The following is a 14,668-nucleotide window of genomic DNA, read 5'->3' as shown; positions in this document are numbered from 1 at the left end:
GCAAGCAGTTCTAGTATTGCAAATGCAGTTAGAAGTTTCCAAGTATAAAACCCTAATACCACACAACGCCCTAGCCACTTTTCACATTCAAAGAGTATGTGCCTCTCCATGAGACTGGTGATATTTCCTCAGTGACAAGCATCTGAAAAAAGGTCCTATCTTTCAGCTGTGAAACAACCTAGTGTCTGCTGTAGGCAGAGGCCAAACTTCAACACCACCACTAGGGATGTACTCTTGCACAGCCTCTGATGCTCCCACCACCTAATTGTACCAGCGAAGGAGGCTTAAACACTGGCTATGACACTCAGGAGGCCCTTCTGGCTGCTAACAGCACCCAGTGAACAGCCAGAATCCCGTCCATGCAGGACACCACAAGCTCCAGAGCTATGCTAAGGGTGGGCAGCCCTGAGCACCAGAGGAGCAGCCTTCAGGCATCACCCCTAGCACATGTGGCCTGTCTTGGGGTGCACTAGGGAATCTCAAAACGCTTACAGAAAGAGTTTTCACACCCATGAAAAACAACAACCATTCATACAACTGAGTCAGTTACGTGAGAACTGTGCTGGGAGTAACGTTTTGTTAAACTGGGATTCATCAAGGTAAAAAAAAACCAACCACCAATCAAAACAGAACGGAGAGCTGACTGACGGGATAAATCAAACTGCAGGGGTTTCTCAGCAAAGCACGAGATGAGATTCTCCAGTAAAAGCACATCAGAGCCATGAGGTACTCCTGCAGCCAAGGTAATGCTAGCAATAAATTTCACCACATTTCACCTGTGAATTTTTGACCAGAGGCAATAAGAAGTTGAGACTGTACCTTTGAGAGATTATGTCCAATGTCTGGGATGGAGAGAAGACAGAGGTTGCCTCTCCAACCCACGAGCATTATACCCAAGAGCCACAATGCTGCCTGGCAGCCCTATGCACTTAGTGCAAGCACTTAGTGGTAGGGCACGGTTAGCCTTTCAGATTAAGACTGCGTGTTTTCTGCAAAATAGTTCTCAATGCACATTAACTCATCACACCACTTAAAACACAGGTGCCCTAAAGGAACAGACACTGTCTGGTCAATACCTTTTCTGCCTTGGCCCTTTCAGCCACTAATCCAGCTGTACAACCTGTCACCTCTTCAGCACTAACAGGTTAGATGGCATCTCACCTGATGAGATTTAAACCAGCCTGTGACAGTCAAAAGACACTAACATTCATATAAGTAAATCATGACCTGCTAAACATGACTGTATGAAAATTACTTTGTTTCACACAAATGAACAGTTCCACAACCATGAAGTACCAGAGCAGACAGCCACTTTTGAACAGGAGCAGCGAAGCTGAACAAAACAACACTTCTCCACTAGAGCAGGAGGCATTTATTAAAACTGACAGGGGAAAAAGAGCAGCTATTTCCATTTTTCAGTCTAAGTAAGTCCAACAGTTTCTGTGCTAATATGAGTTTTCTATTCACCAATTCCCCTTCGCATTAAAAAGTTTTTATTTACTAGTCCCTGTCCGCAAAAAAGAGGTGAGTGAAATTCCCTTGCATTTATTAAAGCTAAGAAAAAGGAGCAACATACATTTTCAGGGCAGCCACACAGACAGATGTGTGGCAGGGAGATACTGCACACACAATACAGGGTTTATTCAGGATATACTGACCAAACTCTGCCCTTGCTTCATTCCATTTATGCTTTTTCATGCTCTCCCAATTTTTATTTATAAAAGCTTACAAGGAGGTTTACACATTTAATAAAAATAGTTTGTTTCTTAGGCCTGATGCCTTGTACACTGGAAAAATACCTTAGTTTGAATTTGCAACCTTGAACGGGGCCTCGTGCAGTATCAAGGGCAACCACATGCAGGCTAGATGAACCAAAGCCTTCAGATATTGTTTGGGACAGACACACAGAGACACAGAAATAACATGTAAAACTATTCCTCTGGTTGAACTGAGCAGTAGGATTCCAGTGCCTCTGTTTAGAGCACATCATTCCTATGACTCTGGGCTCAGCTTCTGGGTTTGGAGTATTTAAAAACAGACGGATGTTACAAAGCTTGTTCAGTGGACTGTAATCTGGAGTTTATACCATAATCAAATCTTCAGAGAACGAAACCCTGGGTGAAGTGAGAAGACATCCAGCAGAACTGCTAACGTTCATGCTGGCATCTGAAGTCTGACAGAGCAGCACCTTGGAAGAGAGGGCAGAAACGCCTCACTCGAGGAAAGGCAAGGCAGAGCTAGCAGGGGGAGTCATCCACCTCCCCTGGTTGTGGCATGCTGCCCCTGTGAGCATTCTTTCCCTAATACGCCTTCCACAACTCCTACTCACACGTACATTAGTCCAGAGCAGATTAAAAAACCCCCAGAAACCACAAACCAGAAACCAAACAGCTCAGGCACCAGGACACCGTGCAGGGCAGTGAGCTAACCAGGACACCAACAACTGACCGAGGAACAAAAACCTGGCTGCTAAACCCGAGCAGATCAATTGCCAACTCTCCAGGAGACATGGACAGGTTACAGCAGGGAATCAATGAGAGCAGGTGTTCAATGAACAAGCGCCGAACAGCTACCATAAGACATAGTCCTTATACCCTCTACTTATAAGAATACAAAACATGTAATGCCATATCAAGACCATTCTGCTTTCAGATAAATTCTGCATACCTGTGCATCGTGAGCCACGGACCACTGCCAACCCTGGAAAATGTATTGAGCAAGCATGCCCTTTCCAAAGTTTTACTTTAACGTCAGTGGAATTGAAATTGTTCTATGAAAGGGTGGGAGACTACCCCATCTGTCCTTAGGAACCAGGCAAACCCACATCGAAGGACTGCCTCAACATTCAAATGCACAATAGGCCTGCATGCTTTTTCAGGCTGTTCCTATAAAGCAAATGCTTCACAGGAATGGGATTTTTGACTGGATCAGATCCCAGCTGAAAACTTTCCTTTCTGTTGGGGAAACGGTGCTTTAGCAGCCTCACATGGAACCATTGCTCCATCACTTTGGAGAAAGCAAGAGCAGTACAGACAAAAGCTCAGTTCTGCCTTTGCCGTTGGGGCACTCACCTCCTACAGAATGGAGCAAGATGTCAATAGACAGCAATTTCTTAAGCTGTTGAAGCAAAATGTGCCAGAGTTTGTGTAGTAGAGCCCTTTAATCTGCTACTATTCTTCCTTCAAACCACAGCAAGAAGAACATCCCAAACTACTGAATAGGTTTATTTAATATGCTATGAAACCCACAAGCTCTGTTTCTCCCTTGAAATCTTCAAGCACTTTAAAAATTTTAGAGCATTTGGAAATGCTATCAAGAAATTTATTTGTGTGACTTCCAGGAGGAACACTAAAATGTAGACAGTGACTCATTTCATCTTTACTAACAATACACACACACACCATTCGGATAATTAGTCCTGGCCAAAACAACATGCCACCGATTTCAAATGAAGCCAAATGCACAACCTTGGAAAGGCTGAGGAAACAACACAGGCTTTAAGACACGAGAATGATACAGCACCATTTCCTACCACAAACCCGAGGGGCTATCATTTATCAGGTTGTTTACCACTTCTCCCTCCACCAGTCAACGTTCACACACATGAAGCCCATGAGATTGTTAAGAATAAGATTTAATAAACAGTAACTAAGGGAAACAGTGGCAGATGATGTACATGATGCCTTTTGTAAATGCAAGGTCTTAACAACAAGAGTATTAAGGAATCTGTTTTTAATAAAAAAGGTTTTAAACTGTTTGCATGTTCTGTCTTCTTCAAAAGCTGAAGTTATTCTGCATACGCTTGCTCTCTTGAAAGAGCATACAGTATGCACAAGCATCTAACAGTAATAGGCTTATACGAAGGAATGTGAAGGTGCTACTAGAATATAGCAAAAATCATTCTTGTATCCTAGCAAGACCTAGTATTTCATCTAAATGGGGTGGGGAGCACTCTGGTCCTGGTTTCTTCACAACATCTTAAAGATAACAGGCCAAAATGATTGAAGGAGGGTGGAGGAAAAGCCTTGACCTTGCTTGTTATCTTCTCATTTTGCCAAGATAACTATCCTAACACAAATACAGGAAAAAGTAAATTTGATTCAAGATGTTAGACATGTAGTTTGTCTCCAAAATTGCTGTCTTAATTGCCCTGCAGGTCACAAATACATAATGAAGTTGTCATTGATTTCTGTTACAATGATCTCACCACATCTATAATTTAGGATTCCATTTCACAAAATAAACCTGTTATTGTTCTATATACTGCACTAATATGGTTCTTTAATGTATCAACAGAGGTCAGGAAAAGTCATGCTAGCTGCACATGGAGGAATTGTGTTTCAACTCCAAAGAGGCCAAATCAGCTTTACATGAGATTTGCTACCCCTTTTGGCACTAAAGCAACTTGCAAGTTCAAGGGACTTCCATAGAAAGACAATTCTTTATTTAAACTCTTTATATTATTTGTTTAAATAAAGAGTGAGCATGACAAAGAGGAAGACAAATACAAAGGAAAGAGGACAGCAAAGGTGATTCAAAGGCATACATCTACATTCTCTCACAAGAAAAATGGTTTCTTTTAAACCAAAATACTTTGATTCTTAAATCTTTGTTTATTGCTGGCATATCAGCATTGCAATGCTCAGCTCTCAAAACTCTGAAGTTATTTTATTTCTGAAAAATCTAAATCTATTCAAGGAAGATTGTTTGCTACCGTTTTCATCCCAAATTATCACCAGAGAATTTAAAGTCGTTCCAACCCAAAACTCATAAACAAGAAGTTTAAAAAAAATAATAAATAATCCAAGAACAGACAAAACTGAAAAGTAATGACAGGAAGGTGGTCAGACTATAGGTCACAATCTTTATTAAAATCACTATCTCTCACATGCAAAGCATCACAAAGTATTTAGCTGTGGTGAGATGATGATACGTAAAATTTAGCTTCTCTGTAACCCCATCAAGACCACATGTACAGCTTGTGGTGTATGAGATCCATCATGGTCCTCTTACTAGCTGCTTAACCAGGAATGCAAATACTCACATATATCAGGTTAGACACTTTGTCACACAGTGCACCAGTGTGCCACTTAGGAATCTAATCAGAGCAAAATAAGTCACTGTAATCCAAAAATGGCTAGTTTTCTGAATTCCACCCTTTCACATCAGAGTAAATTAATTTTTCTTCAGACTGGCAGAGAGCTCCAAAAAAAGTTTCCCATGGATAATAAATAACTTCATTGGCAGCAGATTCCTCAAAATACTCCTTTTACTTTTGAGCAAGAAACTGTGGTGGTTATATCTAACTTTTGGGGTGTTCAAAACAAGTAGATTTATATATTCTCTGTTTAGTTCCTAAATTAGCAAAATATTTCAGGGATTATTTATTACCTTATAATCTGTAGGGTTTGGGGTTTTTTTGTTTGTTTGTTTTTTTAAGATCTGCAGCGCTTCTATGACTGGGTAATGAAATGCCTTCTGTAAATATATTATGTAACACCACACAAATTTGGGCTCAAACAAGGCTCTGGCATAAAGCTTTTTTGGTTCCTCTCTCCATTTTTAAACAAGCCACTGAACCCCAGACTATACATCTCATCCTGTATTTGCTAGACAACTATTTTAATCACGCATTTAACAAGCCTAGATATTACACGTAGCTCTGAAGTCAAGGTTACCAAGCCTCTTTGGGGAAAGAGTTCTGACTTATTACACACCTAAACTAATCTGTGTTTTTGCTACCTGTTTTCCTGTCTGCACTTTTCTTTCACCTATCATCTCAAAAAGACTGAAACTCCATTAGACACACCCAGCAAGTAATCCACAACCATCTCAGATGTCTGACTGATTCAGAGCAGTCTGCAGTTGTCATCCCAAAAGGATTAGGGTACTTTGCAAACTAAAATGAATTTATTCTCATAATGTCCTTTCATAGAAGAAAGTATCACCCTTCTTTCTTTCAGATGGGAAACTTAGGCACAGGAGAGCTATACAATTTGCCCAGCATTAGAGGAGCACAGAATGATTAAACCTGATCGATACTAAGGGCTGGCATTCCAAGCATCTGACCAAGGAAGAAACAATAAAAACAACAAGCAGTTTCTTTCCATAGAAAGATAATTCAACTTCACATCGAAGAGACTTTGTATCTTGAAAGATGAGGGGATCCAACAGAACTCTAATGTTCTCCACTGGTTTATTCAGTTGAACTACAATTCTGATAATATAAACAACACTCGCAGATTCTGCTCAGTGAAAACTAACTGGTTTTGGTTTTTTTTGTTGTTGTTGTTTTTTGGTTTTTTTAATAATTCAAAGGAAGAAACTGTCTGCCAGAAAATCTTCATGTTCCATGACTTGGAAATACCCAAACACCTATATTTGTAGCTCTCCTTTGCTGACTTTCCCAAGTAAATGGACGAAGAGGTTTTTTCTTTCTCCCCACCCAAATGCAGTAAAAAAGTGGCTGTTTTTATCATAGTTCAATTTCTAAAATGACATCAATAAAAGCAACCCATATATGACAGATGAGTAGCAAAGTACCAGCTACTGCTCTCCCTCAGTGCTCACCAGAGCAGATGAAATGTGGAAACTCAAAGCTTCTATTAATGTAGACTTTTAGTCTGTACAAATGTTTGCATACCATCATCTGTCATATATTCACAGGGCAAACTGTTTTTAAAAGCTGAACACAGCACATGCAATCCTTTTTGCCTTCTGAGCAGAAAGAAAGGTTCCATTAAAAAAAAAGGTATTTGCTATAAAGCCACTAAGCCAGTTCTGACAGCAGAAACTGTTTATGCTTTTCAGGTGAAGACTAGCTACAAAAGAAATATAGTTAGAACAGGACTTCCCTGCAGGGTGACACATCTAAAACTAAGCCTACTATCATCAAAACCAACTTCTTTACCAAATAATGGTGTGCACATAAATCATGAGCATACAGGCCTCAGCGCGTGTTACTGGAAGACAGTCACTTTCATATCATTACAAGATGCTTTTAGACCTTTTAAGAAAGAGCATTTGTTCTTGTAACATCTAGAGTTAAAATGCTGTCATCTATCAGGCATATTTGGATCAGCATGCATTACTCTTCCATTCAAAAGTGCATGCTCTGATCCATGCATGAGCTTCCTGCTGTGCATTCAGCTCTGGCTCTTTAAAAGGCACATACACTCTCTTGCCAATGCTTACATGCAGTGCCAATCACTAAACATTTGGCAGCCAAGACCATTTTTCCACCTAACAAGCCAGTATGTAACGAATGCCACATTACCTTTGGGCAGGTAATCTCAGTCTGCTGGATCATGATAAGGGCAGATGCAATCAGAGCTCCTTGACGTACATAGTTCACAGGATCATTTGTCATTGGCTCCAGCAAATTAATTGCTTCCTGAAAAAACCCCAAGAAATAAGCAGTTGCAAAGTTAATACTATTATTTTCAGTATCCCAGGATTCAGTACTCTAATAGAAGGTTATCAGACTGATGCTATCAGATATACTTTTTAATATATTTTGCCTGTTCTTGGTAAATGAAGCAGAAATCTGTATTTCTGTGGATTTTAATCTAACCGCACAAAAAACAAGTGATGGATGGAACAAGATCTACCTACAGAAATAGGGCAACAGATAAACAACAGTTGTTGTTAGCAACAGATGCATTAATCACATTAGAACCACTGACATGCCTTAAATAGTACATATAAATTATTTGTACACTTTCTTTGCCATTCTTCCCAACAAAATACATCAGGATTACCTTCATTTTCTGCGTAAGGAACAAATGAACCAGAGATATCAAACAACATGTTGGAGGTTAGAAAATAAGATGGTAGAACAATCCAGGTCCCAAATTCTTGGCGGTACACTTTATGGTTAGAACCTGTAACATTTAGCATCACATGAAAGCATTCATTTCAAACCTACATCAAAAGGGGCTGCCTTTGAGCACTCGTATAGTAAATCTACGTTTTAAAAACATTTCAAAATGCTCTATTGCTTCTTCAAATTCAGTAAGTTCCCAGCTAACTGCAACAGGAACATGATCTGCAATGATCTATCAATAAGCATTCCTTTCAATGTAGTCATTGATTATGAAAAGCTGTAAGAGAGTCTATTGCCATAAATGCTGCTTAGATGTATGCAAGAACAGCATGGGCAATTTGCAGGCATCTCAGAGTAAATCCTCTCTTTAGGCACATTTTTTCATCTCCAATATACTCAGAATTATTACAGACACAAATTCATTTCTAACCATGCAACGTCCTCAGCGTACATTACACAGGACAACTGAGCTCATCTAAACTTACTGCTACCAAAAGGAGATCCTCCTCCTTCCTCAATTTCCCTTCAGCTACCCAGTCCCTCCCCTTTCCCTGTGCTAGCTGCAGCCCTTGTCTCACCTCTCGGTGAGCTCTTCCAGCTCCATAATTCAACCGAGAACTGTTCCCTTTTTTGTTGTTGTTATCTGGGTCAGTATTCTGAGTTTGTGTCTGAATCCGCTCACTAGGGAGCTGGACATGAGACAGAGCAAAAGGTGACAGGAGGGACCAAGACTACCTGTTTCAACAGCAGCAAGTTGTTAGTGAGCTCAGCCAGCCTTCAGCAACCATGCTCTTCAGATCTAAGCAGAATAAACCTAAGATAACAGTTTGTACAACCATGGGCTGCACAGATAAATTTGGTCTGTGGCAACACAGGGGCTTTCTAAAAGCACTCTAAAATGGCACGTGAGCAAGCTGTTAGACACTCTTTGGAACAGGAAAGACAACAGACATCCACCCTAAGAAGTTCAAAGAGTTCTTTTAATCTGTTATGTGATACTCTAATTACAGAAGTCAGAATCACCTGGCAATCTCTTGTACAGAGCTCTCTCCTGGCCATACTTAAACTGAGGACATGAGCAAACACAGTTGAGTGCATGAGTCTCTCAGCACTGATCCCTCCCGGTGTTACTTCTGTCAGGGTGAGGCTTTTAAAAACAAGCTGATTTTATACAAAACACTATTTCTAAGAACCACTTCTAGAATAATATCATGCCTTTGCTTAAAATGCTTTTCCGAATTGACCTATCTTGGAGGCTATGCATCTCCACCTGAAGGTGACTCGTTAATTCTTTGCACGCATTCAATACCACATATGGAAGATCCACTATGGCAAAAAGCTGAACTTTCCAATCTCCAAAACTGAATATATTTGGGCCTTCAAAACCTACTAATATAAGCTCTGGAAGACATGTCTGCATGTAATCAGATGGTTTAGGTCTTTATCACACAATGTATCTGGAAATAAAACAGACTTCTTTTTGTGTGACTAAAAGCATTTCCACTTAAATCAACTTGTTGGTGCAGCAGGTTAAAAATAATTAGCTCTTTGATTCCACCTTCCACTTGAGAATAAAGCAACTTGGATAACAATAGGACATTCAGTTTGCTTTCAAGCCTGCGTGCTTTAGATACTAAAGATGGCAGGCAGCGTATGTCAGTGTTCTGTGCAGTTCACAACACAAGTGACATGCTGGGGAGCACTCACTTGCAAGAGACACAGACCAGATGTTTAATACCAGTTGAGGAAGGGATGGTACAGTGTGGGATTTATCAAAGACTCAGAAGCATAAAATATTACTTCTACATGAAAGGTCTGTGCACCTGTTTTGAAACTGTCATCCAGTACCAGTACAGATTATATACACGTGGGTGAAGTAGAGTAAGCTTATCCCCAAGTTTACTTGCCACTTGTCCCAATGAGCACTCACTTCCCACAGCAGAAGTGGGAATCCTACTCCAAAAGGTCCCTGCTATCATCTGTGAGAATTATCCTTCACTGACACTTACAAAGTGAGAATAAAGTTTACTGGCTGTGAATTCCACACCTGAAACTACTGTAAATTTAATTAAATTTCATTGCACTTGGCTTTACTACATGGATCTTCCATGAACTGCTTATCACAGGAAAGAACAAAGGAGCTAGAAGTTGTGCAAAACACCTGCTGTTTTCCTGTCACTGGCACCTCCTTGTTCCCCCTAAAGCAATCTGTAAAAGATCAACTCCAACGGCAAAGGAGTATTGATTTTGGAGTACTGAACATACATTTAAAGTTCAGTGGCAACTTGACAGTATGAAAACTCTAAGAAAAGTTTTGAAGACAAAATTCCAAGAATGTGGCAATAATGTATAGAAACATTCTTCTACTTTATCTATTCTGTACAAGCAGGAAAAGAATCTCTATGCCCTTGACAGTTAAAGAATTTAAAGAAGTACTGCTCTACTCCAGCTGCCTAGTGGTGTACACGTGTGAGAAATCTGATCTCCGTCTGTGACGTTTCCACACAAATGTCTGTGGCAGGAGAGAGCAGAAACAGTCTTGGCAATGGATGCTTCTGGTCCTCACCTTGTTTCCAGTGCCCGCACAGCAGATACCCAAAGCCATGGCAGCCCCATAACGCACATGGGGATTGTAGCTCTCTGACAGCAAAGAAACCACGCTCGGACACTGCTCAGGAGTCCTAAAGAAAGGCAAAAAAAGATTGTTGTTTATTGCTATTGTTCTTCCAAATATCAAGACTTCACTGTGTTCACACTGGAAAATTTAAAATTGTCCTTCCACACCGTATGTTTTGCATTTCTCAAAATGTAACTAGAGGAGTGGAACAAATGGACTAAGAGAACAGAGAAGGGCACAAATGAATAAACTTCCCTATCACTGCAGATACCACACACAGTTCCCACTAATAAAGTCTTCCTTTTTAGTGCATATTTTCTGCCGTTAAATGATTACCCAGCAAATGACATACCTATTGAGAGTGAGGACTTTATCTCTAGAAATCATGCTGTTGTGACAGACTTTCCACGAGCAGAGGTTTATTCTTCGTGAGACAGACACACAGTACTACATCTCCCATCAGCAGACACAAACCCCAACTCCAGTATTCAATCAACCTTTAAGGTTGGTGGATCCCAAACTCCCTTTTGCAATCACTGCTTCTGCTGACTCCTCCTCACCCTCACCTACTGCTGTAAATCAAAGCATGTGAGGAAATGCTGATAGAACACACACTTCCAATCAGTTTATCAGCAATGTCTACGGTTGCCTTACAACATGACGCTGCGATGTTGCTACCTTTTAAGAGATCTGAAATGGGAGTATATGCTCCATGCCTCACCAGCTGGGAACCAGTGTCCTGTTGGTCATTACAGCAAATGAACTTCTAGCCCGGTGCTGGGGGAGATGAAAGGGAACCCTTAATTTCCTACACCAAGAAGCACATGTTGCTAGTGCAAACAGTCTTGTGAATATTGAGTATTTCTGAAGTAGGGCAGAACTCACTTACAGGTGTCAATATATTCATTTCCCTCCTGTCTTTGTAGTCGTATTTATCATTCCATCAATTTTGATGCCACACAAACCACTTCACAATATCGTATACTGCCAATTTTAGCATTTCTAATGCAGCAAGGGCAAAATTGCTTGTAAAATAAACATCCCTGAGTCAGACAAGTCTGCATTCTGAACTCATAGGCATCACAAGCACATCCATCACAGCTAATCCGTTAAATTTACCCAATGTCATGACACCATGAACACAAGAGCAATGCAGGAAAGCTGTTGGAAAGTAGTGTTCATGAAAAAGAAATACAGGAAACTATAAATTGCAAGTGATTTAACTGTATCTGTTTTCAAAGTAAAGTGCACATCATCTGGTTATCTGTTCCATCTTGCTGTATCTTGCAGCCCAGACTAGCTTTTTAATTGTCACATTCACAATCCTAACAGCAGTCCTGCAAGGTATTTACTTTGACTATAAACTGATTTCAGACTGAAATGTACAAAGGAAGAGCTAAGAAACACCTTAGTTTTAGTTTCCCTTCTTACATTTGCTATATGGAAAGGAGGAGGTTGGAGGGTGGCGGCAGTACCTGTTGTACACAGGAATTACAGCATCACATAGGATCATTAAGTGTATATCGAAAGCACTCAACTCAGGAGATAGAAAAACCATTATAGAGTATGCTCCAGCATTAGTTTTATTTATATGAATACCTGAATCATAGAAAACAGAAGTAAAAAAGACCTTAAGCAATAATCTCGTTCATTCTCTTCTTTCATTGTGACTGGTGACAGAAGACATGTTCATATATCCACTCAGACTTCAGTTATACTCTACACGCAAAATCAGTTAATTTCTACTCTAGCTGTTTTGTCTTCCCATAGTCTCCTCTCCTAACTAGTCCTAAACTCCTCTTTACACTCCTCTCTCCTGCTCCATTTGATCACGGACAGGTAGCACCACCACACAGGCTACTCAACCCCTCAGCAGTAATGGCAGCAAGTAGCCAGATCTCCTACCTCACCCCTGCTTCCAACAGTCTATTTCTTTATGAGATTTCCTAAAATGTCCGCATGGGGAAAATATCCCATCTACCACCACCACCTTACAAAAACCTACCTCTGAACAGCAGAAAAAAAACCCAAAACAAAACAAAAACACACCACACAAAAGAGAGGAACAAACACAAGTTGCTGGAAACTCTGCTGCCTCTATGATGCAGCCATGATGACAAATGTTAAGAAAGTAGGGAGACCTGGGAAACGGAACGATTCTGTCCTGCAAGCAAGCATTAGAAGTGAAGACTATGAACTAAAAGACACATTTAAAACTACCTGTCAGTCTCTTGCTCAAATAACAGCTTGGATGCTGACAATGTTTTTTTAAAAATGAGCTTATGTGGAGACGGAGTCACAAACCCTCTAATAAATGAGCCCAAGCGTTCAGCTGCACAGAAGACTTTAGCTCTTGCACAAAGACTTTTAACACCTTTGTGTTTGCTTTACTTCTGCAAATGTTAAACAGGAAGACTGTGAGCCAAAGAAGAGAAAAATATCTTCTGGCAAAGATGTGATTATGCACTTTGAAGCATTAATCATTAAATTCCTGTTCAGAAAGCTGGATTTTATAGAATCATTAACTTGGACACATCAAGCTCAGAAGTTCCAACACAGTTTTCAGTATAAAATCAGGATTAATGTACAATAATTGATTATGGAATTCTTAGCCAGATTTACATTATTTGTGGCCATTATTTTAAATGCTTTTATCTCAAATCTATCCTTAAAATGGTCAAACATTTTGACGAGGCCTTCTGTAAAACCACTTTGGGAGTTAAAGCTACATAATGGGTCCCACCACTTTCCTCAGTAATGCAGTCTTTTCAACTCCGCAATCTTCAAAAAGTGTCTTCCCATGTAATAGAGAACTAGAAGGCAGAACCACAAGTAGGTTGAGGAAGTGAAAGAATCTTAAAATGCTTATCAGAGGAACAGGACTTCAGTACACAAGAGCATCACTGGCATCAATGCTTAAGCAATAACATTTGCTTGCTCGCTTTTCTGCTGAGATGCTTTACAAGTCCTACACACTGTTGCCAAAGGTTAGCCCACATAAACCCAAACCCACACTTAATAAAATTCATAAAATGCAAACCAATTCTGTTAAGTGATCAAAAGAAAAATTAAAAAGCCCTCATAGCAGTTACAGGCTGCAATCGTGCTCCTGTGGCATTACTTCCAACTGGCAATCCAGCTGGGGAATATGTTTAAAACATGATCGTGTTTCTCCTCCCCCTGGACTGAGCCTTTCACCCTGCACTTAAAGCACAGCCATATGAACTGCTGACTTGACATTCAGCACAATGCAGGGGCAGTCCTGCTGCTGACAGAGGAGTTTCCGCATCACCAGTACCAAGCCCCACGCAGGTTCCCAAACCAAGTCCACCCCTCCGGCTCCCTGACCGCCATGACGCTGTTGTGCTGATGGCTGAATCAGTGTGGTTACTGAGTAGAAACCTCTGGTGGCAAAGGGAGAGAAGTAATGAAGAATGTGAGAAAACTTAAAAACAGTACTAAAAAAAGATAAATGGTTTATCAGAAGTCACACTCAGCAACAGGCTACTCTTAGCCAGTCCTAATACGGACATCTGTCGTTACTATAAGTTAAACACAGAAGGTAACATTGCATGAAATACCAGGATAACATCTGGAGATTTAGTGGGCAGAAGTTTCATCTCCAGACACAATTCTGTCCCCCCTCCTTAAAAGCCATAATAAAAATCCTAAACATGGTGTATATTTAATATATTTTGAGGACAGAAGCAACATACCATAGTCCTCTAGTCTGACCTTCCCATAACACAGTCCAGCAATTTCATCTAAAAATTCCTACACTAAAGCCCAAGGCATGTCTCTAAACTGGGCTGTATATCTTGGAAAGATAGGCAATGTCTATTTTTGAAAACCAAATTATCTTTAATGCACTGGTTCCTTCCTTTTTTCCTAACACTGGTTTTGCTCAAGCAGTTTGCTTTTGCAATTACATTTTACTACAACAGCAAAACGATAACAAAAGAACAGCCTGATTATTTCCTTCATTTTCATCTGAAAATTGCTCAACTGCTTGTACATAAGCCATCAAAACACAGATGTCAGTGAGCCCAGACCCATATACAAAAAACCCCATCACAACTAGCTTCAACTTTGTTCTGTTACCAGGAAGCTAAATGAATCAAGAAGTCAAAAAAGCCTAAAAGTTTCTTCTATAGGACTTCAACACAGTAGTCAGCCACAGCTTTGTTTCCACCCTACACCAGGGTAAGTTTTACTGTTGTGATCTA

The 14,668-nt window shown here is 40.3% G+C and overlaps 1 protein-coding gene across 1 annotated transcript in view; it reads right to left on the bottom strand.

Annotated features, from left to right (window-relative positions):
* The window catches only part of PSMD1 (proteasome 26S subunit, non-ATPase 1), a 74,594-nt gene that overhangs the window by 15,005 nt on the left and 44,921 nt on the right, over positions 1-14,668 (bottom strand). The window contains exons 17-18 of the mRNA XM_049803585.1: positions 10,392-10,506; positions 7,277-7,393 (exon numbers count right to left, since the gene is read on the bottom strand). Coding sequence (XP_049659542.1) covers positions 7,277-7,393; positions 10,392-10,506 — 232 coding nt within the window. The remainder of the gene's footprint in view (positions 1-7,276; positions 7,394-10,391; positions 10,507-14,668) is intronic.

This window comes from Accipiter gentilis, chromosome 6 (assembly GCF_929443795.1).
Source record: "Accipiter gentilis chromosome 6, bAccGen1.1, whole genome shotgun sequence".
In the NCBI taxonomy this organism is placed as follows: domain Eukaryota; kingdom Metazoa; phylum Chordata; class Aves; order Accipitriformes; family Accipitridae; genus Astur; species Astur gentilis.
The sequence above is the reverse complement of the archived record's forward strand: the minus strand, read 5'-3'. Positions and strand labels throughout refer to the sequence as shown.